At 44.1% G+C, this 25,037-nt stretch overlaps 1 protein-coding gene and 1 gene segment (V, D, J or C); one reads left to right on the top strand and one right to left on the bottom strand.

Moving 5' to 3' along the window:
• The window catches only part of LOC115086813 (gastrula zinc finger protein XlCGF57.1-like), a 44,938-nt gene extending 38,708 nt beyond the window's left edge, over positions 1-6,230 (bottom strand). Inside the window, exons 1-2 of the mRNA XM_029593185.1 lie at positions 5,911-6,230; positions 3,927-4,053 (exon numbers count right to left, since the gene is read on the bottom strand). Coding sequence (XP_029449045.1) covers positions 3,927-4,053; positions 5,911-5,934 — 151 coding nt within the window. The 5' untranslated portion in view covers positions 5,935-6,230. The remainder of the gene's footprint in view (positions 1-3,926; positions 4,054-5,910) is intronic.
• The window catches only part of LOC115086821, a 329,113-nt gene that overhangs the window by 163,548 nt on the left and 140,528 nt on the right, over positions 1-25,037 (top strand).

The following is a 25,037-nucleotide window of genomic DNA, read 5'->3' as shown; positions in this document are numbered from 1 at the left end:
CACCATCACCTTGATTAAGGTGCGTGGGGCTATAGCTAGTCCAAAAGGAAGGGCCCGAAATTGAAAATGCTGGCCTAGCACCATAAAGTGGAGAAAGCGCTGGGAGTCCAGGTGTATTGGAATATGCAGATAGGCCTCCATGAGATCCAAGGATGCCAGAAACTCCCCCTTGAGAACAGCTGGGATCACCGAATGCAAGGTCTCCATTCATAAGCAGGGCACTTTGAGGGCAGCATTCACCTTCTTCAAACAGAGAATGGGCCAAAATGTGCCCTTCTTTGGGACTACAAAATAGATGGAGTAGCGATCCGTGTGAAGTTCCACAGTGGGGATAGGAATCACCGCTCCCAAGCTCTGGAGACGTGCTAGGGTCTCTCACACCGCCAACTGCTTGCTCACTGGACCGCAGGGGGAAAGTAGAAAAAGATTGCGAATGGGCCGAGCAAAATCTAACACGTAGCCGTTTCTTATCACACTGAGAACCCACTGGTCCTGCGTAACTTTGGCCCACTCGCCGTAAAATTGCGTCAAGCAACCTCCTATAATAGGAATGCTGGAGTGGGCCGGCCTCGCCTGATTGCGAAGGACTTGACACCGGCAGCCGAGCCTCCTGCAGCTCCTCCAAAAGGCCTACAGGCTCCTCGAAAGGACTGCCCCCAAGACTGACCACGAGAATAGAACTGTCTCTGAGAACCAGGGGTAGATCGTAACGGTCTGGATCTCCTGTCCGATCGAAACCAAGACCTGGCCTGAAAAAATCTTTTGGCTTTAGGTCTATCCTCGGGTAAGCGGAGCGACTTGTTATCTCCGAGAGATTGAATCAGTTGCCCGAGGTCTTCACCAAACAAAAGGCGACCTTTGAAAAGCAAGGAACCTAACTGCACCTAGCCGAAGCCGTAGCTCTAGAAGAGGTACATACCAAATCGTAAAGAGCATCCGCTCCGAAAGCAACCGCTGCTTCGATGCGCTCAGCACTGTCTGTATGGTCTCCAGCCTTGGGAAGGTGCTCCTGCAGCTGCTGCACTCAGCAGAGGCACGCACGCTGCATAAAGCTGGAATAAATCACCGTATGCAACCCTAAAGCTGAGACCTCAAAAATCCGCTTGAGGTGCACCTCTAACTTGCGATCTTGCATATCCTTCAGGGCCGTGAAACCCACCACCGGAATAGTGGTCCTCTTAGTAACCACAGACACCGCCACATCAATCTTAGGGAGTGCAAAAGATTCTAAATCCTCCTCCGGAAGGGAATAAAGCTTTCCAATGGTACGAGCGACCTTCAGACCAGCATCAGGCGTCCCCCATTCCGTGGCTACCATCATGCGAACCGACTTATGGAATGGGAAAGAAACTGGGGGACTCCTCACCCCATCCCTCTAAGTCCGTGTCGCCCTGGGGCATCTTAACCCCCAGCACTTGAAAAGCTAGCGGGAATAAGACCTCTAGTTCCTCCCTTTTAAATAAACGAACCTCCTTCGGGTCCTCTGTCTGTGGAGTAAGGCACCCAGAGTCGTCCCCAAGACCTGCATCCCCGGTCGGATCACCCGGATGCACCGGTGAGTCCTGGTCATGCGCCTCCCTGGATAAACTGGGAGCCGGACTCGAATCAGAAGAGCCATCTCTGGGATGAACGAGGGATGACAAAGGCTTACTTACCGAGGCTGGACCAGAACTAGCCCTCTGCAATGAGGACCCCCCCAGCAGCTCCTCCAGGTCGTGCCTGAATGGACCTGGTCACCAGAACTGCCCTACTGACCTGCCAAAAATGCATCATGCATTAGGAGATTGAATTCTGGGGAGAACACTCTCCCAGCCCCAGTCCCTCAGAGGAGGGTAGAAGGAACAGGCAATATGGCAGCTTCCTCCTCCCCTGTCCCCCGCCCCCCCGATCGAAAATTAAGTCAGACTGGGCTGGAGACAAACTTGGAGGACTCTCCCCCACTGTCCCCAATGGCACTGGAACAGTCGCCGCGAAATCCAAAATGGTCACCTTTCCCGCGCTGCCGGAGGAAGAAGCAGCACCTAGGACAAGGCCCCGATCGAAAATAGCACTGAAATCACTGGAGCCGCAACGCCGCTTCGTGGGCAGAGGAGCCACCAACAAGCCCTCCCCACCCTCTGTACATGCTGCACAGAGACCGGCTCGATTGAGCCGTGATCTCGCCGAGCCACAAGCCCTGCACGTGGTACCACGCGCCATGAGGAAGAGGGAAAAACGGACCGAAGGATACTGACCAAAAAAAAAAGGAAAAATAAACACCAACAGTCCCCCTCCCGAATCAGGCCGACTCTACAGTCACAGGAGGAGGAAGTCACCCGCTGAGCTGCTGCCTGCGTTTATACCTGTCCTGGTTTCCTTCTTTTTTTTTTAAACAAAAACTTTACCAAAACAAAAGGAACTGAGACCTAAACCTGCAATAAAAAGAAAGCCAGGCAGTCACAGAACCAGAGGGCAAGCAAATTAAAAAAAACCCCAGTGAGCCTGCAGCCGCCAGAGTGGCCTCGTGAGGAGAGGGATCTGGACAACCAAATGTACACTTTCCAGGCGCACAGATGGGCATACAAAAGGGTGACAGCCCTCGACCTGTCCGCCTCAACCGGACGGGGTAGGATCTATCAGGCCAAAAAAGAAACCCCCGGGAGGAAGGTTGAAAAGAACACAGTCCTAGAAAAAAAAAGGGTAGAACTGCAGATATCACAGCCTCTGCCATCTGCTGGAGACAGAGAAATACTGAGGAACTGCAGGTGGCACTGGGGCGTATGAGGCAGTGTCAGTAAAACTTTCTCTGTCTCCATCTGCTGGCAGGGATGAATAACCTAGGAGTCTGGACTGATCCGGGTATGTACAGGGAACCAGATTCCAGCTCTTGCTGACTGAAAGCTTCTGGTTTAAATTGAAAACATTTTATCTTACAGGAGAAGTTTTCCTGCTGGCATCAGCTCACCTCATTTTGCCATTTAGGAACCAGGTCTCTATTCGCCCTGAAGTTACAAAGATTCTTTCCCCTGTGAGCTTGTATTCCAAGCAGGGCAAGTTATTCATCCAGGGCTACATAGGAAGGGGCCTTTAAGCTTTGTTGGGCCGATACAGTAAAAATCGAGGGAGATTGGGCGACTGCCCACTCGCCCAGCGCGCGCACAGGACACTCTCCTGTGCGTGCGATACAGTAAATTAATTTATTTAAATTAGGGTCCATGGCAAAAAGAGGCGCTAGGGACACTAGTGCGTCCCTAACACCTCTTTTTGGACAGGAGCGGCAGCTGTCAGCGAGTTTGACAGCCGACGCTCAATTTTGCCGGCATCGGTTCTCAAACCCGCTGACAGCCACGGGTTCGGAAACCGGACGCCGGCAAAATTGAGCGTCCGGTTTTAGAGCCGCGGCCCATTTTAAATTTTTTTATTTTTTACTTTTTTTTTAACTTTTGGGGCCTCCCATGATATTAAGTCGGAGGATGCACAGAAAAGCAGTTTTTACTGCTTTTCTGTGCACTTCCCCAGCGCCGGCAGAAATTAACGCCTACCTTTGGGTAGGCGCTAATTTCTTAAAGTAAAACGTGCGGCTTTGCTGCACATTTTACTTACTGTATCACGCGGGAATAACTAATAGGGCCATCAACATGCATTTGCATGTTGCGGGCTCTATTAGGTGCCGCGGGTTGGACGCGTGTTTTCGACGTGCTATTACCCCTTACTGAATAAGGGGTAAAGCTAGCATGTCGAAAACGTGAGTCCAATCGCGGGTTAACAGTGCGCTCCGCTGGAGCGCACTGTGCTGGAGCGCACTGTACTGTATCGGCCTGTGTGTTTGTCAGTCTCAACACTGGCCAAATAAAGGGGTGTGAGAGAAGCTACAATGGCAACCCCCCCCCCCCCCCCCCAACCACATACTACAATGGGTGCATGAGTAACAGATAAGTCCTCCTTACCTCTTGACATCAGAACATTGTGAATCTCCTTCATGACCTTTTTATAGAGCTCCTTCTGCCATTCTTCCAAAATGTCCCACTCGGCTTCCCAGAAATAAGCAGCAACATCATTGAATGAGACCGATGCCTGAAACAAAAATCGAACACACTCAGACCCTGTCCTTTCAGTTTCCATAAACCATGCCAAACTGCGTCTCCCAGCAAAATCAACCCTCAACTAGATTCTGTGAAGAAAAGCAATTTTCTCTAAAATGTCCTGAATTACCTTCCATGCTGCATGTATTAAATGGGACTGGGCTATCATCTGACACGTTGTACTGAGTCATCGGATTCACACTGCTTACGCACAGTGTGTGACTCCCCTGCTAATATACTCACAAGCTTGCTGTCCATCGGGATGGGAGATTTCTGATTTGGACCCCAGCTCCCTTCTGAGCCACCACAAATCTCCTAACAAGATGAAGTGAGGAAGGGAAGTTTGAAGAAGTGCAGAAAACAGGCAGCAACCACAGGCAAAGAAACAGCAAGAAGACATAGCAGAGGAAACCGATCCTATATTGCCAGATTCCTTCCTGGTGACAGGCATGACGCCAGCTAATCTAGTGACAAGCAATGTACAGGCAAGCATTATCCTGACTTCTGATGAACACTGGATGGAGGCCCCCCCAGGAGTTTTTAATTCCATTCAAACAAATATTTTTGGGAAACTGAAGCTACTTATTTTAATGCTAACATAGGATTTTTTTTTTAATTAACATCATGGTAAAATACAGAAGAGGGTATTTCTAGAGGTCATGTGCAATATTCAATATAGATGGGTTGCCTGATCCTAGAAATGCCCCTCAAAATAAAATAGGTCACAGGAATGGCTTGGAGTTTCAATGCACCTTTTTTTCATTTCATATTATTTTTTTAATGTTTTCTTTTTCTGTTTTAATGTTTTCATTTTGTTTTGCTCATTTAAAATGAAACAAACAAATAAAAAAAAGAGAAAAAAAAAACAAGAAAGAAATGAAAAAAAAAACCCAACCCCCAAATAAAAAAAAAAAAAAAAAAAAAGGATAAATGGTGTCAGGTCCAGGGCTCTGCCTCATTCCCCTGCCAACAAGAATTATTAAAAGCAAATCCCAGGCTCCTCTCTACCCCTTCCCCTGACTTAATTCATTAGCTCCAAATGGGAAGACAGTGATGTACCCTCCCAGCTGGCCCCACCATTGATATTTCTCAAAATGGAAGCGGCAACCCAAGGCCCACGCCACTTTGCTGTATGAAAGGTTACTGGCAGCATGTTCATATATAGCAGTGGTGGGGCAGCAAATGGGGTAAGGTAGTGGAGCCTGGGGTTGGAGGTGGCAGAGAAGGGCCCAGAATGTTAAAAATGAACAACATTTAATTCCTTTTATTTTATTTTCAAACTGAAAGGCAATGAAATAGGAAATGTTGTTGACATTTCCTGTTTTATTTCCAATGAGAGCGCATCCCTACAAGAAATGGATAAATATCAAGAAAAATGTTCTTTAAATATTCCTTAGCACTAATTTTGCAGATGTTACCAAACTTGTTGAACAATTTTCTGATTCTGACCTGATGTTGGGTTTGGGCAGTTCTAATGGGAAACAATGGTTCTGTTTTCCTTTCTAATAACTACTGTGGATAATTATGTTATATAATCCAGATGAAGCTCAGGTGATGGACTGATACATTGGCTAAGATAATAATGCATTTAATGTTCATTTTTACCTGATGTACTTGACTTGCTTAACCTCAATGGGCTTATTTTCTTTTTTTTGTTATTACAGGTTCTTTAGGACCTTTGTGTTGTGATATAATTTCTGATGTTAAAATCACAAATTGAGAAAGGGACCACTTCAATCCATATTCCCCTCTCTACCAATGAAAGGTCAAATAGCAGACACAGAGAGAAAATGGATTTCCTTTATGCTTTGGGATTCTGAACAAAGGAGATTGCAAATGAATTGCTTACCAGATCAGAAATAAGTGCAGACATTTCCTTTCTTTTGTCTCTGAAATCTGAAGCTGCGAGTATGGATTCAGGCTGCAGAAAGAAATCCCTTTTCCTGAGAAAGATAAGACAGGAGGGAGATTCAGTCCTTCCTCTCCCCCTCGGCAAAATGGATGTGGCAGATCTGGGGCTCTGGCTTACGAAGGTTTCCAGTCCCAGCGAACAAGGAGGAGTCTGCTTTGTTTGGGAAGCTTTGCTGCTCTCTGCAGCCCTGCAGACACTGGAAGAAGAGAAGGCAGATAAAGAACAGCTTCTGTGCAGAGCATGCGCAAAGCGTTCCGATGAGGCCAGGCTGCATGCCCTACAATGCATGCTGGGAATATCCCAGCTCCTTAAGGTGGATCTGCAGAGATATCAGTGAATCCAGGCTTAAAACAATACCGTAACTGCATGAATTACAGAACTAATCAAGTAAGATCAATTAATATGGTAGTTTCTTATCTTTAGTGGTGTGCAAGGGGTTTGTTTTGATTTAATTTCATTGGCTGTTTTCATTCCATTTTGTAAAAAAAATAAAATGTTTCATTTCATGCTAAAAGGAAGATATTTTTTAAAGGTAGTAGCAGCCAACCCTGGAGTCCCCCACCCCTGCCACAAAAATCACAATTCTACAAAATGGAACAAAGACCTGCCAGATCTTTACTCATTCCCCCTACCTATTCAGAACTCCACCACCCCCTATCTCCTATAGACTGTTCCCCATCCTCCATACCAGTTTACCTGCAATTGTAAGCTTCTTCATAGGGAAGGAGTGATTGGCAGATGCTTCTGTCCTGCCTCTGTTTTATTCAAAATGGTCCTGGTGAACAAAGAGGCTAATGTCATTTTGTTGCAGAGATGTATTTTTACCTCCTTACAGAGGTATTTTCATATAATAAAATGGCCCAGCCTCACAACTTGCTGGTGCCATTTTCAATAGAGCACCAAAGGGACAAAGAAGTTTCAGGATTGCTCCTACCACAGGAAGATGTTTATAATTGCAGATAAGCTCAAGAGGGAGGGGGAATCCCAATGCCTAGGGTGGATAGAAAAAAGTTCAGGTGGTATTTTGATGTATTATGCTTACTGTTCAGAATTATTGGCCTCCACTCACATTGCCTTCAGATGTTCTGACCATTGTGGGTGGCTACTTTGCTCTTCTCTTGGTGCTTTGAGGTTTTCATGCTATTGTTTGTGCTGCTTTTACACTCTGTCAGTAACTTGGGGTATCTCTTGCCACCTTTGCAGCTTTGTTCCCCAATTCTCTTTTGGTGCATTGGGGTCTTCATGTCACTGTTAGTGTCCTTTGTCCCTCTTTTGGAGCTTGGGATGTTCTTAATAATTCTGGTGCTGTTTTCCTCCTCTCATGGTACCTTGGGATGTTGATGCCTCTGTATGGGCTACTATGCCCTGTCACAGTGTCCCAGGCCACTCATGCCATTCTATGTGCAGTTCTACCCCAGTCTTGGACTGTTCTTTCCTCTGTTGATGTCTGCTTGCAAATTTCACCAAACTTGAATAGAAAGGAGAAATTACTACTTACCTGTTAATTTCCTTTTCTTTAGTTAAGACAGGTTAATCCACACCAGTGGGTTATGCACCTCTACCAGCAGGTGGAGACATAGCAAATTAATGTCATGGAATATATACCCCTGCACCAACATCAGCCCATCAGTATTTTCTGCAAAGGTTAACTGTAGACAATTAAACAATACATGACCATAACTATTAAAGACAAATATTCAGTCAGTTAACAGAAAAAACACTGAGGTCAGACAAGGAATGTAATATTACTAATCTAGGGACTGCATCTAACACTTACCAGTAATCCTCAGAAAAGCAGCCATTCAGGAGGACAACAGCACCACCATCCGACAGCCAAGGGTGCATCACTAAAGAAAAGGAAATTATCAGTTAAGTAGTAATTTCTCCTTTCTTAGCATTCAGACAGATTAATCCACACCTTTGGGATTTACCCGAACAGGGGGGGAGGCTGCCCATGGTCCAATCAACACCGCATGCATGAAGGCTGTGTCTCCTGGGCTTGCACAACCAGGTGATAATGCTTGGAAGTTGTGTAAGAAAAACCACGCCGCAGCTGGGCAAATCTCGATGGGAGACAACCATCTAATCTCCGCCTATGACACTGCCTGAGCTCAAGTGGATTGAGCGCTAACCTGACTAGGCAACAGCTGCTCATCAACCACATACGTGGCCATGACAACCTTCTTAATCCAGTGGGCTATCATAGCCCACGACGCGGGCTCACCCTTTTTACTCTCACCATGGAGTATAAACAGCCGGTCTGTCTTCCTGAGAGGTTTAGAAGCCTCCAGTACCTCATGCTATGCCATTTGACAATATTCATCCAAATCATTCTCCTTGCCCAGAGTTGGCAGGGAATTGATTAATTCAAGTGAAAATCTGAAAACACCTATGGCCAAAAAGATGGAACAGTTCGCATCTAGACCGCCCCCGGAATCACTCGCTGAGATGGTCCCTGGCAAGACAGATCCCGCAGTTCGGAAACTCTACGCGCAGAACACCATCCTCTTTAAATAACCTCAAGAAGAGGCTACGCAGTGGTCGAAAACTGCGATCCTCCAGAAATCCAGAACCAGATTAAGATTTCACAAGGGCACTGGCAACCGCAAGGGGGGACGAAGATGCTTCATCCCTTTCAAGAACCGGGCCATAACTGGATGGGCTGACAAGGGTTCACTACTCACGTGACCTCGGAAACAAGCAAGAGCCGCCACCTGTGCCTTGAAGGAATTATGGGCCAGGTCCTTAAACAACCCATCCTGCAAAAATCCAAACTGAGCAGGATTTTAACCAAACAAGGATGAACCCCTCATTCCTCAAACTAAGACTCAAACACTTGCCAAACGTGAACATATGCTAAAAAAGTGAATAACTTTCGCAATTGAAGCAAGGTGGAAATCTCAGCTGTGGACTACCCATGCTTCAGCAACCAAGCCCTCTCAAGGACCACACTGTAAGATAAAAACCAAGTCCAGGTTTGAGAAGAATAGGCCCCTGCCATAGAAGATCCCTGTAGACCGGTAATCGGAAAGGAGAATACACCAGAAGCCTCAACAGATCTACATACCACAGCCTCCCAGGCCATTCTGGCGCCACCGAAATACCAACTCCTGAGCCTCCAAATCATTCTGCCCATCATGGGCCATGAGGAAAAGGCATATAGAAACTTGCCTTCCAGCCACTCCTGCACAAAAGTATCAATGCCCGAAAATTTCATATCTCTCCTGCGATTAAAGAAGTGAGGAACCTTCGCATTCTGTAAATTTGCCAGTAAGCCTAGGAACGAGAGGTCCCAGCAGCCCACCATGAGCTGGAACTCTTTCTTGTACAATTCTCTTTCTCCTGGATCCAAACTCTGTCTGCTGAGAAAGTTGGCTCTTACAATGTCTATTCCTGCAATATATGAGGCTGAGACCTCCTGCAGATGCACTTCCACCCATTCCACGAGTTGGGCTATTTCCTACAACACTTGCTGGCTCTTGGCTTCTCCCCAGTGATTGATGTAAGCCACTGTAGTCGCATTGTCCAACATCATTCGGACCGCTCGACCCTTCAAGCGGTCGACAAATCGCAAGCATACCAACTGAACGTCACGGGCTTTCAGCTGATTGATGCTCCATAGGTACTCCTCTGTTCTCCAATGCCCTGCACTATCAACTGCTAATGGTGAGCCCCCCAACCCTGGAGGCTCACATCTGTCATGCTTAGTAGCCAGTTCTGTGTTCGTAGAACACCCTTCATAAGATGATCCTCTTGCAACCACCATTGCAGTTGGATGCTGATCCCCACCAATAACTGAAGTCATATCAAGTAGTCCTTAGACTGTGGACTCCAATATGCAAGCAGTGTGCGCTGAAGAGGATGCATATGCACCCTTGTCCATAGAACCATCTCTCGGGTGGCTGCAATCAACCCGCACAGCTGTAGATAAGACCACAATGCTGGGTGTATTGTTTCTGTCAATAGTTGCATCTGTGCCATCAGTTCTGAATGCGATCCCCCAGCAGGAACACCCTGTCTTGCTTTGTGTCGAAAACGACACCTAGATACTCCAGTATTTAGGATGGCTGCAGATTGCTCTTGGCCAAATTCACCATCCAACTTAGTTTCTGCAGCAAGGAGATCACCTTGCGAGAGGCCTGAAAACTCCTTTCATGACTCTTGGTCCAAATTAGCCAATTGTCGAAGTATGGGTGGATCGGAATCCCATCCTTTCCCAACACTACTGCTACCACCAGCATGACCTTAGAGAAGGTTTTGGCCGTGGTGTCCAAATTGAAGGGTAGCAGTTAAAAACTGATAATGTCACCCCAAAATGGCAAAACGCAGAAAACTGAAGAAATTTAAGAAACTCCCCTGACTGTACTGCCATTATCAGCAAGCGTAAGGCTTCCATGAGGGCGCAAGTCACTTGCAAAACCCGGTTCACTCCCTTGAGATTCAGGATGGGGTGAAAGAAGCACCCTTCTTGGGTACAATGAAATAATTGGGTACAATGAAATAATTGGAATATCAGCCTGAATTATCTTGTGACATGGGCACTGGGATCACAGTCCACTGGCTGAGGAGTCTTGACAACATGCACTCCACTGTCTGTCTCCTTTGAGGAGAGCTGCAGGTAGACAACATAAAAAAGGACCAAGAAAAGCTGAGAAACTCTAGAACATAGCTATCTCTTATCACCTCCAGAACCCACTGTGCTGACGTCTTTTCTATTTACCTCCAAGCCACTGAATACTGCTTTATTTCTGAAGGCGAGTGGGAGAAGGAACTGTGCATTCTTGGCAGCCAATGCTCCTATAAGCAGCTACCTTTAGCTTCAGGATTCACTCACACAGATATTCCAAATTAGAACGCGGAGCTTTATGATGCATGCTTGGCAGCCATTTTTCCAACAAGCAGGTGCTTTTAGCTTCAGGGTTGACAACCGCTGATATTCCGAATGAGAACACTAAACTTTATGATGGGAAACTGTATCCTTCTGATTTAAAAATTAATGGAGGCCTTACAATTGACTCCACATTAGTGGCGGAGGCTTTGATCCATTGACCTTTGGGTTATGGGCCCAGCACACTCCCACTGTGCCACTCTGTTTTCTGCTAAGATAGTCCACCATTCTCTTTAAGTGTAGTAGGTCACGTCCATGACGCTCAAGGCCATTAAAGGGTGCTCTGGTTTATGTCTTCTCCCGCTTGCTTCACTTGTCCATCTCCTTGCAAGCGTACCTACCTGCCCACAGTGTGCTTTTTATTGCAACACCTTGTCACATCCTGAAAGCTGATTATACTCAAAAATGCCTTTTTTCCATTGGACCAGTCATCCTGGATCAGAGCTCTGTGAATGATGAATGAACATCATATTATTCGTATCCTTCTCAGTTTGCAGAAGTGGTCCTCTTTGGGAACTGCTTGCCCTTTACCGGCAGGAAAAGCAGTGGGTCCTTCCATTTCTGCATTCCCATTGCATGATCTGATTTGTTCAGAGCGGGAGCGGGTACGGCCTGAAACTCTCTTAGCTCCTTCTGTATTCTGCCATGTACCAAAATCAGATCTCATAGCCTTCTTTTTTCTACCTTCATTTCTCCAGTCCATCGAATTCCGGCATCTCAGTAAATGGCAATGCACTCGGCCCTCTTCCCCTTGTTTTCTTGCCATTTGCCTTTGCTCCATCCCGCTCTCCTTGCTGGGTGAACACCGGGCAAGTGCATTGCTTTATGCTATCTGCTTTCTTCTGATTTCCTCTTCACTTAAAACATAGTAACAGGAATGATGGCAGAAAAAGACCAAATGCTGCATCCAGCAAGCTTCTTGAAGTAGTATCCTCCACCCTGCGCAGCCTACTCCCATGTTTCTCTTAAGGGCAGTAACTGCCACTCCATGCAGTTATCCCCAAGCCTTACAATAACCCCCAAAAATTGCAGCTAGCAACCTTTTCTACTGGGTGAGGGGCTTTCTTGAAAATCCGGACAGTGCTGCTCGATGTGCTTTGCTTATGGACTTGGTCGTAGAAGCAGTGTCACAGTTGCATTAGATACCACACGCAAGCGCACCAAAAATGTCTTACGTATTTCAGAGGGATTAAAAAACTGATGTATGTTATTAAACCACAAAATCACCTCATCAAATGGTCTTTGCCTGCTTTTGAAAAACTTTCATAAAGTGTTTTAATCTCCCAAGTGGGTATCTGGTGCAAATATTTTAACACAAGTTTTGTTTTTGTTTTTTTAAATACACAAACTAAATTTTTTTAGCTGAAGAGGAAAGTTTCATACCAAGTTTTTAAACCCAACCGGGTGATATCTCTCATGTTGTAATCATAAACTGACCTCCACCAGCCAATGTGTTTTTTTCTATGAAATTTTCTGTATGTGAATTTAAAATCTGCCGTTACATGAACCTCCACTTACAAAAGTTGAGTTATCATTTAATTTTTTAAATTTAGTCAAACACGTCCCGACTTATCTGTCCAACTTTTCCAGGTCCCAACGTGGCCACGTTTCAAATCCTTCACGGATTTTTCCTCAGGGGGTATAGATCTTTTCTCACACAAAGTTGGAATCTTCCTTGTCCAATCCAAATTTTAACTAATCCGGCAGTTCTGTTGAAATTCAAAATCTTATTTCACAGCGGCTGTGCTGCTGTGAAATAAGATTTTGAATTGACACTGCATTAGCAGAGGATGGTTTTGATCTATTGACCTCTGTGGGCCCAGCACACTCCTACTGTGCCACTCTGTTTTCTGCTAAGAGAGTCCACCATTCTCTTTTAAGTGTAGTAGGTCACATCCATGACGCTGAAGGCCATTAAAGGGTGCTCTGGTTTATGTCTTCTCCCGCTTGCTTCACTTGTCCATCTCCTTGCAAGCGTACCTACCTGCCCACAGTGTGCTTTTTATGGCAACACCTTGTCACATCCTGAAAGCTGATTATACTCAAAAATGCCTTTTTTCCATTGGACCAGTCATCCTGGATCAGAGCTCTGTGAATGATGAATGAACATCATATTATTCGTATCCTTCTCAGTTTGCAGAAGTGGTCCTCTTTGGGAACTGCTTGCCCTTTACCGGCAGGAAAAGCAGTGGGTCCTTCCATTTCTGCATTCCCATTGCATGATCTGATTTGTTCAGAGCGGGAGCGGGTACGGCCTGAAACTCTCTTAGCTCCTTCTGTATTCTGCCATGTACCAAAATCAGATCTCATAGCCTTCTTTTTTCTACCTTCATTTCTCCAGTCCATCGAATTCCGGCATCTCAGTAAATGGCAATGCACTCGGCCCTCTTCCCCTCGTTTTCTTGCCATTTGCCTTTGCTCCATCCCGCTCTCCTTGCCGGGTGAACACCGGGCAAGTGCATTGCTTTATGCCATTAGCTTTCTTCTGATTTTCCTTTTCACTTAAAACATAGTAACAGGAATGACGGCAGAAAAGGACCAAATGCTGCATCCAGCAAGCTTCTTAAGGCAGGCACGGGATAAGGATTATTGGAAGCTGTGGGCAAAAGGAGGGGTCACTATCCGAAATCATGGATAAGATAAAATATGGTTTGGCCCAAATGGCGAGGTAGTGGCCCCCTGACATATACTGCCCCATATCTTACTTTCTATACCCCAGACATCCCATGTAGCTCTTGCAGCATTAGTGGTCATGTTTTTTCCTCACCGGTGGGGATTGGTCCCAGCATTCAAGGCTCTGGCTATTACCATATGTTCCCAGTGTATGCAAAATAATTTGTACAAAGCATTCAAAGGTTTGGTCATCACACCCGCATACCTAAAGCGCCCCCTAGGACCTTTCTTGCAAATCCAAATTGATTTTATTGAATTGCCTTTATGTCAAAATTACAAGTACGTATTAACAATGGTTTGCTGTTTCCCAGGGTGGGGGGAGGCTTTCCCAGTAGTAAAGGCAGATGCAATCTCTGTAGCTAAGATTCTGCTGAGAGAATTTATCCCAAGATATGGAATTCCAGAATTAATTGATAGTGATCAAGGAACACACTTTGTGAATGACATAGCTTAAGTAAGGCGTTAGGCATCTCTCTCGGGTCCCACACCCCTTACAGACCCCAAGCCTCTGCCCTCATAGAAAACTTCAATGGCAGGTTAAAAACTTAGTTGGGTATTATCATGGCTGCAACAAATTTAACTTGGCTACGGGCTCTCCCTTTAGCACTAATGGCCCTGCGGGCATCACCTCATTCCAAGACAGGGCTTACCCCATTTGAGATAGTCACTGGACGACCAATGGCTATTGGTCCAATACCGAAACCCTCCACTGCCCTCATATTTTCCCAGAAAGTTTTGGCTTCACACTGGCAGAAAGTACGAGCATCTTTTCCTCCAGTGGACCCTGCACCTACTGAGAATATGCAACCAGGTGGTTTTGTTTTTCTGAGGATTTTTCGACGAAAGAACTCCTTGGCCCCCAGGTGGAGGGGACCCTATCAGGTATTTTTGTCCTCACATTCTGCAGTGGAATTAGAAGGACACCCTTCTAATTGTACATCTTTCCCACTGTAAAAAGGCCTACAGTACTATAATAGCAGGAAGCTCCTGAACATAGAACTCTCTCTCTCACAAGGCTGCTGGAACAAACATGATCCTGCTTTTGCTTCTGATGTATCTACACTTCACAGAGGCATGACCCTATTTGGGGCCCCATGTACAGACTTATCTGGCCTATATTAAAACACTGCAGAAATCTTTGAATGTTTCAGATTGCTGGCTATATTATCACCTAAAGCCGGATGTCTCTGGGTTTGTTCCAGTACCCTTCATTGAATCATTCATCTTTAATCGGGATACTTATATTGCATCTACTGCTGTCTCTCTTACCCACGCTAACCCTTATGCCCTACCCCTGCGCACCAAACAGGCAGGGTGGTGTTTTCAGCCGGAGGGTGCCACACTTTGGACAAACTGTACTGATACTATCACCATGACCTATAAGAAGGATTATTACTGTGTGGTGAAATACCATTTGTCTGCACGATGGAGCTTTGTGCCCGAATATTTTGACCATGAACTAAACAAGACTATTCCTCTGTACAAGGTTAACAACAAGGTGGTGGCCCTCTCCGGGGCACATCCTTCGTATTGCGGCAACTATAAGCATAAGTGTCCCACCTATCCCCCCTGCTTTAACAGGACTTTGCCTTGTTGTGACTACAGCAGAGGCAGCCAGTCAGTCCATGCGTGCCCTATAGAAGCTGGGAAAAAGATCCATAGGACCTGCTGTACTGGCTATGGATGCAACCGCAGGTGTACTGGGAATTATACTCATAATGAGTATACCCCTTCCCCCATGTTTCTGCTTGCCAAAGCTTATATTGAAGCACAGGGCTGTTCTGTGTTGGGCCTTCCTGTTGCTACCAGAGAGAACATATCAAAAATCTACTTCACCACCTCTGAGGTAAGAGTAAATGACAGCAGACCTTCGGTTTATAAAACCTCAGGACTATGGTTCTTTGCACCGTGGGGAGCAGTAAAGACTATTTCCTTTAATACTACTGCTCAGTTTTCCTTTGGATACATTGTACCATTGTTTTCCCTAAACAAGCATCACCAGAACTGGTTTACCCCTAAGAGAAGGCACAGGTCACTATTTGATCTCCAGATGGACAGTGATCCCTTTCATCGTGTTTTGAGAACCTTTTTTTCCTGGTTTAGGAGTTTTTGAACTTGAAAGTACTTTAAAAAATCTTTCTGCCACTGTGGAAGTCACAATGAATGAGACAATGAAGATTATGGGACTAATGCAACAAGAGATTAAGGGCCTCATTTTCCAATATTGCATTGGTAACGCATTAGGGGGCGTTACCAATGCAAATGAGGCTTCTTTCGTGCAGTGGGGAAACCGCATGCGGCGATGTTTTCGCCATTCGCGAAAACATTAGCACCGCACGCGATGGGGGGGGAGAGAGAGAGAGAGAGAGAGAGAGAGAGAGAGAGAGAGAGAGAGAGAGAGAGAGAGAGAGCGAGAGCACCTTACCATAGTGCCTCCTCCCTAGACAGGTATTTTAATCCCTATGGGAGGGCCACCTACTAACTCGGGGTGGGGATTAGGTATCAGCGTCGGGGGTTGGGGGCCACTTTCGCATTCCACATGAGACCTACGGAAAGAACAGTGGTCTCTAGTGAAGATTTGCTGGCCGTCGGAGTGAGGAAACTCACTCCAAGAGGAGATTTGGGCAACGTTCTCTCCACCTAGCTTGTTGTTGCCCATGTAGAGTGTCCAGCAAGCTAGGTGGAGAGAACGTTGCCCAAATCTCCTCTTGGAGTGAGTTTTCCTCACTCCGACGCCAGCAAATCTTCACTAGAGACCACTGTTCTTTCCGTAGGTCTCATGTGGAATGCGAAAGTGGCCCCCAACCCCCGACGCTGATACCTAATCCCCACCCGAGTTAGTAGGTGGCCCTCCCATAGGGATTAAAATACCTGTCTAGGGCATAGGCACTATAGTAAGGCGCTCTCTCTCTGAAACGGGCTGTCCGGAACTATCGTGGATGGCGATAATCCTTTTCTGGCCCGTAGCGCAGTCCATAACGCAAATTTGAGGGTTGTAGTTATTAGCCGCGATAGCAGCCGCGCTAACACTGCGGCTGTTTCGCCGCACACGATAAACAGGTTCCCGCTTTACATATGCTCCGCCCCAACTCCGCCCCCTGAATACCAAATTACTAATATGCATTCGCAAATCGCGTTAACAGCTGTTAACGCGATTTGCGAATTTATCGCACGCGGTAAAGTGCTTGGAAAATGAGGCCCTAAGTCTCTTAAATAAATTGTTTTATATAATCGTATGGCACTAGATATGTTGCTTGCTGACAAAGGAGGGGTTTGTCAATTTTATTAATTCTTCTTGTTGTTACTATATTAATAATGATAGCAGTATTAGCAATCATAAGCAAGCCATAGATACTCTACCTTCACACCTTACTCACTTTACTGACACAGAAAAACCCTCATGGGATGTCTTTTGGTTTGAGAAAAATGCTAGGACTTTGGGGTCAATGGTTACTAATGATACTTGTAACAAAAATAGTATTCCTTCTTGTTTTATGTATATCCATTCAATGCATTTTAATGTTATGTAAAAGAAGCATTCCTAAAATAATGCTCTCAACAACACTTGCAGTGCCCCAGAATGTATCCTCAGATGAAGAATTGAATAGGTTATGCACTATGAGTAATCATATAATAGACATTTAAGACAAGTACTGCCCCCTGGACCTAAGGAGGGACTGTGATAATAAAATTTATTAGAGGCATCTGTTTAATGGAAAATTACCAGAAGAGTTCCAGGAGGCATTGTTAGGTCTTAAAACCATCTCTGAAACTGTCTCACACTTAGATAAGAGAAAGACAAATTTATCTTTTTGTAATTTTAGATGCCACAATGAAGAATTATAAAAAATGTATGTCTTCAAGGTTAGTTAGTGTTCTCAGAACAATTAGGAATGTTAATGTCAGCAAATGTTTTTCACCTTGTGATCTTAAATCAAACAAGTATTGTAGTAATGTCCTGGGCAAAAGTGTATTTAAGTGAAGTCAGGTGGATATCTGATTAAGTCAGACCCTGCAACTTTAAGAGCCGACTTCCTTATGCACATAAGAATAAAAACTTTTAATTCTGAGAAGCATACAGTCTCCGTTGTTATTGTGTCCTCGGTATAACCTTTTACGGTGCAGAAATTAAAGGAATAGATATTTATAGGACACAGCAGATTAACATTAGCATAGGTTTTGTGTTTAAACTCGCAAGAGCTAATGTATGCATATTTAAAATCTATTAGCTTACACATGTTAACAGTGATTTTTATAATAATACAAGAACCATATACAAGAATAAAGGCCACTTATATGAAGAGCATAGGTGTTAAACCCTCATAGGTGAGCACAAGGCATGAACGCAAAAAGCATTTTTTTAAATTTGTTGTACACTTATTATAAAGTGTAACATTAGTGCCTGCTCGACTTGTTTAATCACGGGGTTTGTTAACACTCTGTGAAAAGATGTTGAGCCACTTTGATTTGTTTTTTTAGTTTTTTTGTTTTTTTCAATTTGTTAAACATATATATATATATATATATTACTCCAACGCCAAAAAAAGCTTAAAAAGACACTTATCCTTTAGAGTAGTGCAAGAGTGTTAGACAACAACTCTACGACGCCCAACACCATGGGTGTTTCGGTATCTTCGTCAGGGGGCTATTGATGTCACTAAAAAGAAAAAATATTCTATATATGTCCAAAATAAGCATAGAAACTTTCTTCAGTTAGAAATACATACGTGTCTTAGTTGGAGATCTATTATGTGGCATTGGCGTTTTAGCAGGGATTCGCCATTTTGAAGACTACGTTTATACAGCGTACACTTGAATCATGGACTGAACAATCAGGGATAACGATACATGAGAGCCAATCAAAATGCAAAGAACAGCCCTTTTAAATTAATGATGACCATTCAATGTTGTCATTCATCCCTTGAATAAACTCAGTGGATAATGTGAAAATTCACCTTTGTTCTTTGTAATTAAGTAGATTCTGACTATTTCCTCCTCTGATGTTATCTAAGACTGTATCCAAAATAGTCCGTCACTGTGAAAAATTATGATGTGCTGTTAAACAATGCTTCACGATTGGGGCTTCAATGTTTTCTGTGTTGAGCCGACTTCTGTGATCCCTTAGCCTCGTTCTAATAGGCCTTGAAGTTCACCCCGCGTAAAAAAGGGGGCACTCGCATTGAATCACATAGAAACATAGAAACATAGAAATGACGGCAGAAGAAGACCAAACGGCCCATCCAGTCTGCCCAGCAAGCTTCACATTTTTTTCTCATACTTATCTGTTTCTCTTAGCTCGTTGGTTCTATTTCCCTTCCACCCCCACCATTAATGTAGAGAGCAGTGATGGAGCTGCAACCAAGTGAAATATCAAGCTTGATTAGTTATGGGTAGTAGGGGAAGTAGGGGAAGTAACCGCTGCAATAAGCAAGCTACACCCATGCCCATCTGCTTTACCCAGACCGTGCCATTCAGCCCTTATTGGTTGTTTTTCTTCTCCCCTGCCATTGAAGCAGGGAGGTATGCTGGATATGCTTGTAGTATCAGTTTTTCATCTCCCCTGCCGTTGAAGCAGAGAGCCATGCTGGATATGCGTGAAGTATCAGTTTTTCTTCTCCCCTGCCGTTGAAGCAGGATATGCATTGAAAGTGAAGTATCAGGCTTATTTGGTTTGGGGTAGTAACCGCCGTAACAAGCCAGCTACTCCCCGCTTTGTGAGTGCGAATCCTTTTTTCTTCTCCCCTGCTGTTGAAACAGAGAGCTATGCTGGATATGCGTGAAGTATCAGTTTTTCTTCTCCCCTGCCGTTGAAGCAGAGAGCTATGCTGGATATGCGTGAAGTATCAGTTTTTCTTCTCACATAAATGACATTATTAGAATTACAGGAAGACCTTGTGAGACTGGAAAATTGGGCATCCAAATGGCAGATGAAATTTAATGTGGATAAGTGCAAGGTGATGCATATAGGGAAAAATAACCCATGCTATAGTTACACACTGTTGGGTTCCATATTAGGTGCTACAACCCAAGAAAGAGATCTAGGCGTCATAGTGGATAACACATTGAAATTGTCGGTTCAGTGTGCTGCGGCAGTCAAAAAAGCAAACAGAATGTTGGGAATTATTAGAAAGTGAATGGTGAATTGATTATGTACCAACATTTGTTAATCAAGAGAGCAGTGAGTCACTCTGGCTGACTAACTGAAGTTAGACTGTTTGTATCGCAGTGAATGATGACATAGACTTAATTGGCATCTCACAGACATGGAGGAAGGAGGACAACCAATGGGACAGTGCTATACCGGGGTACAAGTTATATCGCAATGACAGCGAGGAGCACCCGGGAGGCAGACTCTATGCCATCTCCGAACCATCCACTGCATGAGACTAAGGGGCAGATTTTCAAAGTGTTACGCATGTAAGATACGCGCGTAACCCCCGAAAAGCTGCCCCTTCTACCCCCTGCGCACACTGAGCCTATCTTGCATACACTCTGCGGCGTGCATAACATAGAAACATAGAAATGACGGCAGAAGAAGACCAAACGGCCCATCCAGTCTGCCCAGCAAGCTTCACACACCTTTTCTCTCATACTTATCTGTTTCTCTTAGCTCTTGGTTCTATTTCCCTTCCACCCCCACCCCTAATGTAGAGAGCAGTGATGGAGCTGCATCCAAGTGAAACACCTATCTTGATCAGTTAGGGGTAGTAGGGGTAGTAACCGCCGCAATAAGCAAGCCACACCCGGGACTTTCCTGGGGGGGCATGTCGGGGGGCGTGTTGTGTCATTGGGTGGCGTTCCGGGGCTGGGGCCGCAGGCATGGTTCTGACCCAGGGGCGTTCCGGGGAAATGGCCGCGGCCTCCAGACCAGCCCCTGGATAGAACATGGCGCACTGGCAGCCGGCCGGCGCGCACAAGGTACGCCTTTCTCGGGCAGGCGTAACTTGTAAAATAAAGGTGGGGGGGGGGAATTAGTTAGGGCTGGGGGGTGGGTTAGATAGGGGAAGGGAGGGGAAGGTGGGGGGGGGCCGGAAGGAAAGTTCCCTCCGAGGCCGCTCCGATTTCAGAGCAGCCTCGGAGGGAACGGAGGATGCTGCGTGGCTCGGCGCACGCAGGCTGCCGATATTGCGCAGCCTTGCACACACCGAGCCTGTATTTTATAACATGTGCGCGGCAGCGCGTGCATGTTATAAAATCGCACGCACCTTTTAAAATCTACTCCTGTATGCACAATTGAATCTTTATTGGTAGAAATCCCTTATGTGTCGGGGAAGACTATAGTGATAGGAGTATACTACCATCCACCTGGTCAAGATGGTGAGACTGATAGTGAAATGCTAAGAGAAATTAGGGAAGCTAACCAAATTGGTAGTGAGATAATAATGGGAGAATTCAATTACCCCAATATTGACTTGGTAAATGTATCTTCGGTACATGCTAGAGACATAAAGTTCCTGGATGGAATAAATGATATTTTTATGGAGCAATTGGTCCAGGAACCGACAAGAGAGGGAGCAATTTTAGATCTAATTCTCAGTGGAGACAGGATTTGGTGAGAGAGGTAACGGTGGTGGGACCATTTGGCAATAGTGATCATAATATGATCAAATTTGAATTAATGACTGGAAGGGGGATAGTAAGCAAATCCATGGCTCTTGTGCTAAACTTTCAAAAGGGAAACTTTGATAAAATGAGAAAAATTTTAAGAAAAAAACTGAAAGGAGCAGCTACAAAGGTAAAAAGTGTGCAAGAGGCTAAGTCATTGTTAAAAAATACCATCCTAGAAGCACAGTCCACATGTATTCCACACATTAAAAAAGGTGGAAAGAAGGCAAAATGATTACGGCATGGTTAAAATGGGAGGTGAAAGAAGCTATTTTAGCCAAAAGATCTTCATTCAAAAATTGGAAGAAGGATCCAATAGAAGAAAATAGGACAATGCATAAGCGTTGGCAAATTAAATGTAAGACATTGATAAGACAGGCTAAGAGAGAACTTGAAAAGAAGTTGGTCGTAGAGGCAAAACCTCACAATAAAAACTTTTAAAAATATATCCGAAACAGAAAGTCTGTGAGGGAGTCAGTTGGACCATTAGATGATTGAGGGGTTAAAGGGACACTTAGAAAAGATAAGGCCATCGTGGAAAGATTAAATGATTTCTTTGCTTCGGTGTTTACTAAAGAGTATATTGGAGAGATACCCATTCCGGAGAAGGTTTTCATGGGTAATGATTCAGATGGACTGAACAAAATCACGGTGAACCTAGAAGATGTGGTAGGCCTGATTGATAAACTGAAGAGTAGTAAATCACTGGACCGGATGATATACACCCCAGGGTTCTAAAGGAACTAAAAAATGAAATTTCAGACCTATTAGTAAAAATTTGTAACCTATCATTAAAATCATCCATAGTACCTGAAGACTGGAGGATAGCTAATGTAACCCCAATATTTAAAAAGGGCTCGAGGGGAAATCCGGGAAACTACAGACTGGTTAGCCTGACCTCAGTGCCAGGAAAAATAGTGGAAAGTGTTCTACACATCAAAATCACAGAACATACAGAAAGACATGGTTTAATGGAACAAAGTCAACATGGCTTTACACAAGGCAAGTCTTGCCTCACAAATCTGCTTCACTTTTTTGAAGGAGTTAATAAACATGTGGATAAAGGTGAACCGGTAGATGAAGTATACTTGGATTTTCAGAAGGCGTTTGACAAAGTTCCTCATGAGAGGCTTCTAGGAAAAGTAAAAAGTCATGGGATAGGTGGCGATGTCCTTTCGTGGATTGCAAACTGGCTAAAAGACAGGAAACAGAGAGTAGGATTAAATGGACAATTTTCTCAGTGGAAGGGAGTGGGCAGTGGAGTACCTCAGGGATCTGTATTGGGACCCTTACTTTTCAATATATTTATAAATGATCTGGAAAGAAATACGACGAATGAGGTAATCAAATTTGCAGATGATACAAAATTGTTCAGAGTAGTTAAATCACAAGCAGATTGTGATAAATTGCTGGAAGACCTTGTGAGACTGGAAAATTGGAAAGGCAGATGAAATTTAATGTGGATAAGTGCAAGTTGATGCATATAGGGAAAAACAACCCATGCTATAATTACACAGTGTTGGGTTCCATATTAGGTGCTACCACCAAGAAAGAGATCTAGGCGTCATAGTGGATAACACATTGAAATTGTCGGTTCAGTGTGCTGTGGCAGTTAAAAAAGCAAACAGAATGATGGGAATTATTAGGAAGGGAATGGTGAATAAAAAGGAAAATGTCATAATGCCTCTGTATCGCTTCATGGTGAGACCCCACCTTGAATACTGTGTACAATTCTGGTTGCCGCATCTCAAAAAAGATATAATTGCGATGGAGAAGGTACAGAGAAGGGCAACCAAAATGATAAGGGGAATGGAACAGCTCCCCTATTAGGAAAGACTAAAGAGGTTAGGACTTTTTAGCTTTGAGAAGAGACGGCTGAGGGGGGATATGATAGAGGTGTTTAAAATCATGAGAGGTCTAGAACGGGTAGATGTGAATCGGTTATTTAGTCTTCAGATAATAGAAAGACTAGGGGGCACTCCATGAAGTTAGCATGTGGCACATTTAAAACTAATCGGAGTAAGTTCTTTTTTATTCAATGCACAATTAAACTCTGGAATTTGTTGCCAGAGGACGTGGTTAGTTCAGTTAGTATAGCTGTGTTTAAAAAAGGATAGGATAAGTTCTTGGAGGAGAAGTCCATTACCTGCTATTACTTAAGTTGACTTAGAAAATAGCCACTGCTATTACTAGCAACGGTAACATGGAATAGACTTAGTTTTTGGGTACTTGCCAGGTTCTTATGGCCTGGATTGGCCACTGTTGGAAACAGGATGCTGGACTTGATGGACCCTTGGTCTGACCCAGTATGGCATGTTCTTATGTTCTAATGTTCTAATGTTGTATTATTATAGATTTATTTACCACATAGTTACCAGTACTTTACTTCAGTGATTTTTAGGCACATAGTTATATTTGCAAGTTTAAGTGCACGTTATTGCATTAGCATTTCATTTCATTTATTAAAATGTATTAATCGCTTAACACAACAAAATTGTGGCCTAGGCGATTTACAATAAAACATCCATAAAGTAGTATCACAAACAAACACCAAAAATATCACATACAACAGCATTGGAATCTAATACATCACAGAAACTATCAGCATTTAGAAATTCAGACCTTGCATCAAGAGCATTGAAGGAGGAAGTTTTTTAGGGAAAGTCTAAATTTCTATATTTGAGTCAAGCTGTACCTTTAAGATGCTTTATGTTCAAAATCTTTAGGCCGTGTGTTACTGTATAAACTGCAGCACACATGTACTTGGTAAATACTCTCTTATATTGTTCAAAGGTAAACATTGCAGCAAGAAAGGTTGTGTCTCTGCCCTTCAAGTACTATATGTGAGTTTGCTAATATCAAGCTCTACCTAATGTCACATTTATTACTGGTAAAAGGATGAGATAGTTACAGGGTTGCTCTGTATTGCAAACCCTGTTCTGGGACTCAGAGGAAGGAAATTTACATAGCTCAGACTTTTTGCATATTCTCCTGCAGGTGTCTCTCCAGACTGCTCTGTGCAGCTATAAAACTTTCATTCTGCACCTGAAGTTTTATAATTGAGAAGCTCCTAATCCAGAATAATGAAAATGATGCCACAGACTCCGTTTCTCTGGATGCTGATCTTATGGATTTCTGGTAATAACTACATAAAAAAGTGCACAGATTCAGCAATTAAATAGCAACAGTTTTAGCAGACAGTATAACATGGTTTATTCCTTTAGTATATCATTTAATACTAGAGGCTAAACCTGTTCAAGCTGAAATAGAAATGTATTAAATGTTTTAATCTATTATACTGTCCAGTATTTTCCATGTCTGGTTTTTCTTTCTGTCTCTAGAATCCACTGGTCAGATTGTGCTGACTCAGTCTCCAGAATCCCTGTCAGTGTTTGTGGGGGACACAGTCACCATCAGCGGTAAAGCCAGCACAAGTGTATCCAACTATTTACACTGGTACCAGCAGAAACCTGGGCAGGCTCCCAAGCTTCTTATCTCTTTTGCTTCCACCCGTGCCTCTGGGATCCCAGAGCGGTTCAGCGGCAGTGGATCTGGGACTGATTTCACTCTCACAATCAATGGAGTTCAAGCTGACGATGCTGCAGATTATTACTGTCAACAGAGTAAGAGCTTCCCTCTCACACAGTGATACAGACCCTGACAAAAATTTCCCTTATCTGCTGCTCTGTTCATGCTCTGATAGCTGTCTATTAACTCATGCAAAGAAATTACTTCATGTGAAGAGCTCATGTTCTAAGCTTGAATGAGTACAGATTGCTTTTTGTATCAGGATATTCTTTTTTGTTTACTTAAATATTGTGATTGAATTCACAAGAATTCTTTATATACAATTTAAGCAAATCAACATTAACTCATCTGGGAAGAGAATACACAAGTA

This window comes from Rhinatrema bivittatum, chromosome 1 (genome assembly GCF_901001135.1).
Source record: "Rhinatrema bivittatum chromosome 1, aRhiBiv1.1, whole genome shotgun sequence".
Lineage (NCBI taxonomy): Eukaryota > Metazoa > Chordata > Amphibia > Gymnophiona > Rhinatrematidae > Rhinatrema > Rhinatrema bivittatum.
The sequence above is the reverse complement of the archived record's forward strand: the minus strand, read 5'-3'. Positions and strand labels throughout refer to the sequence as shown.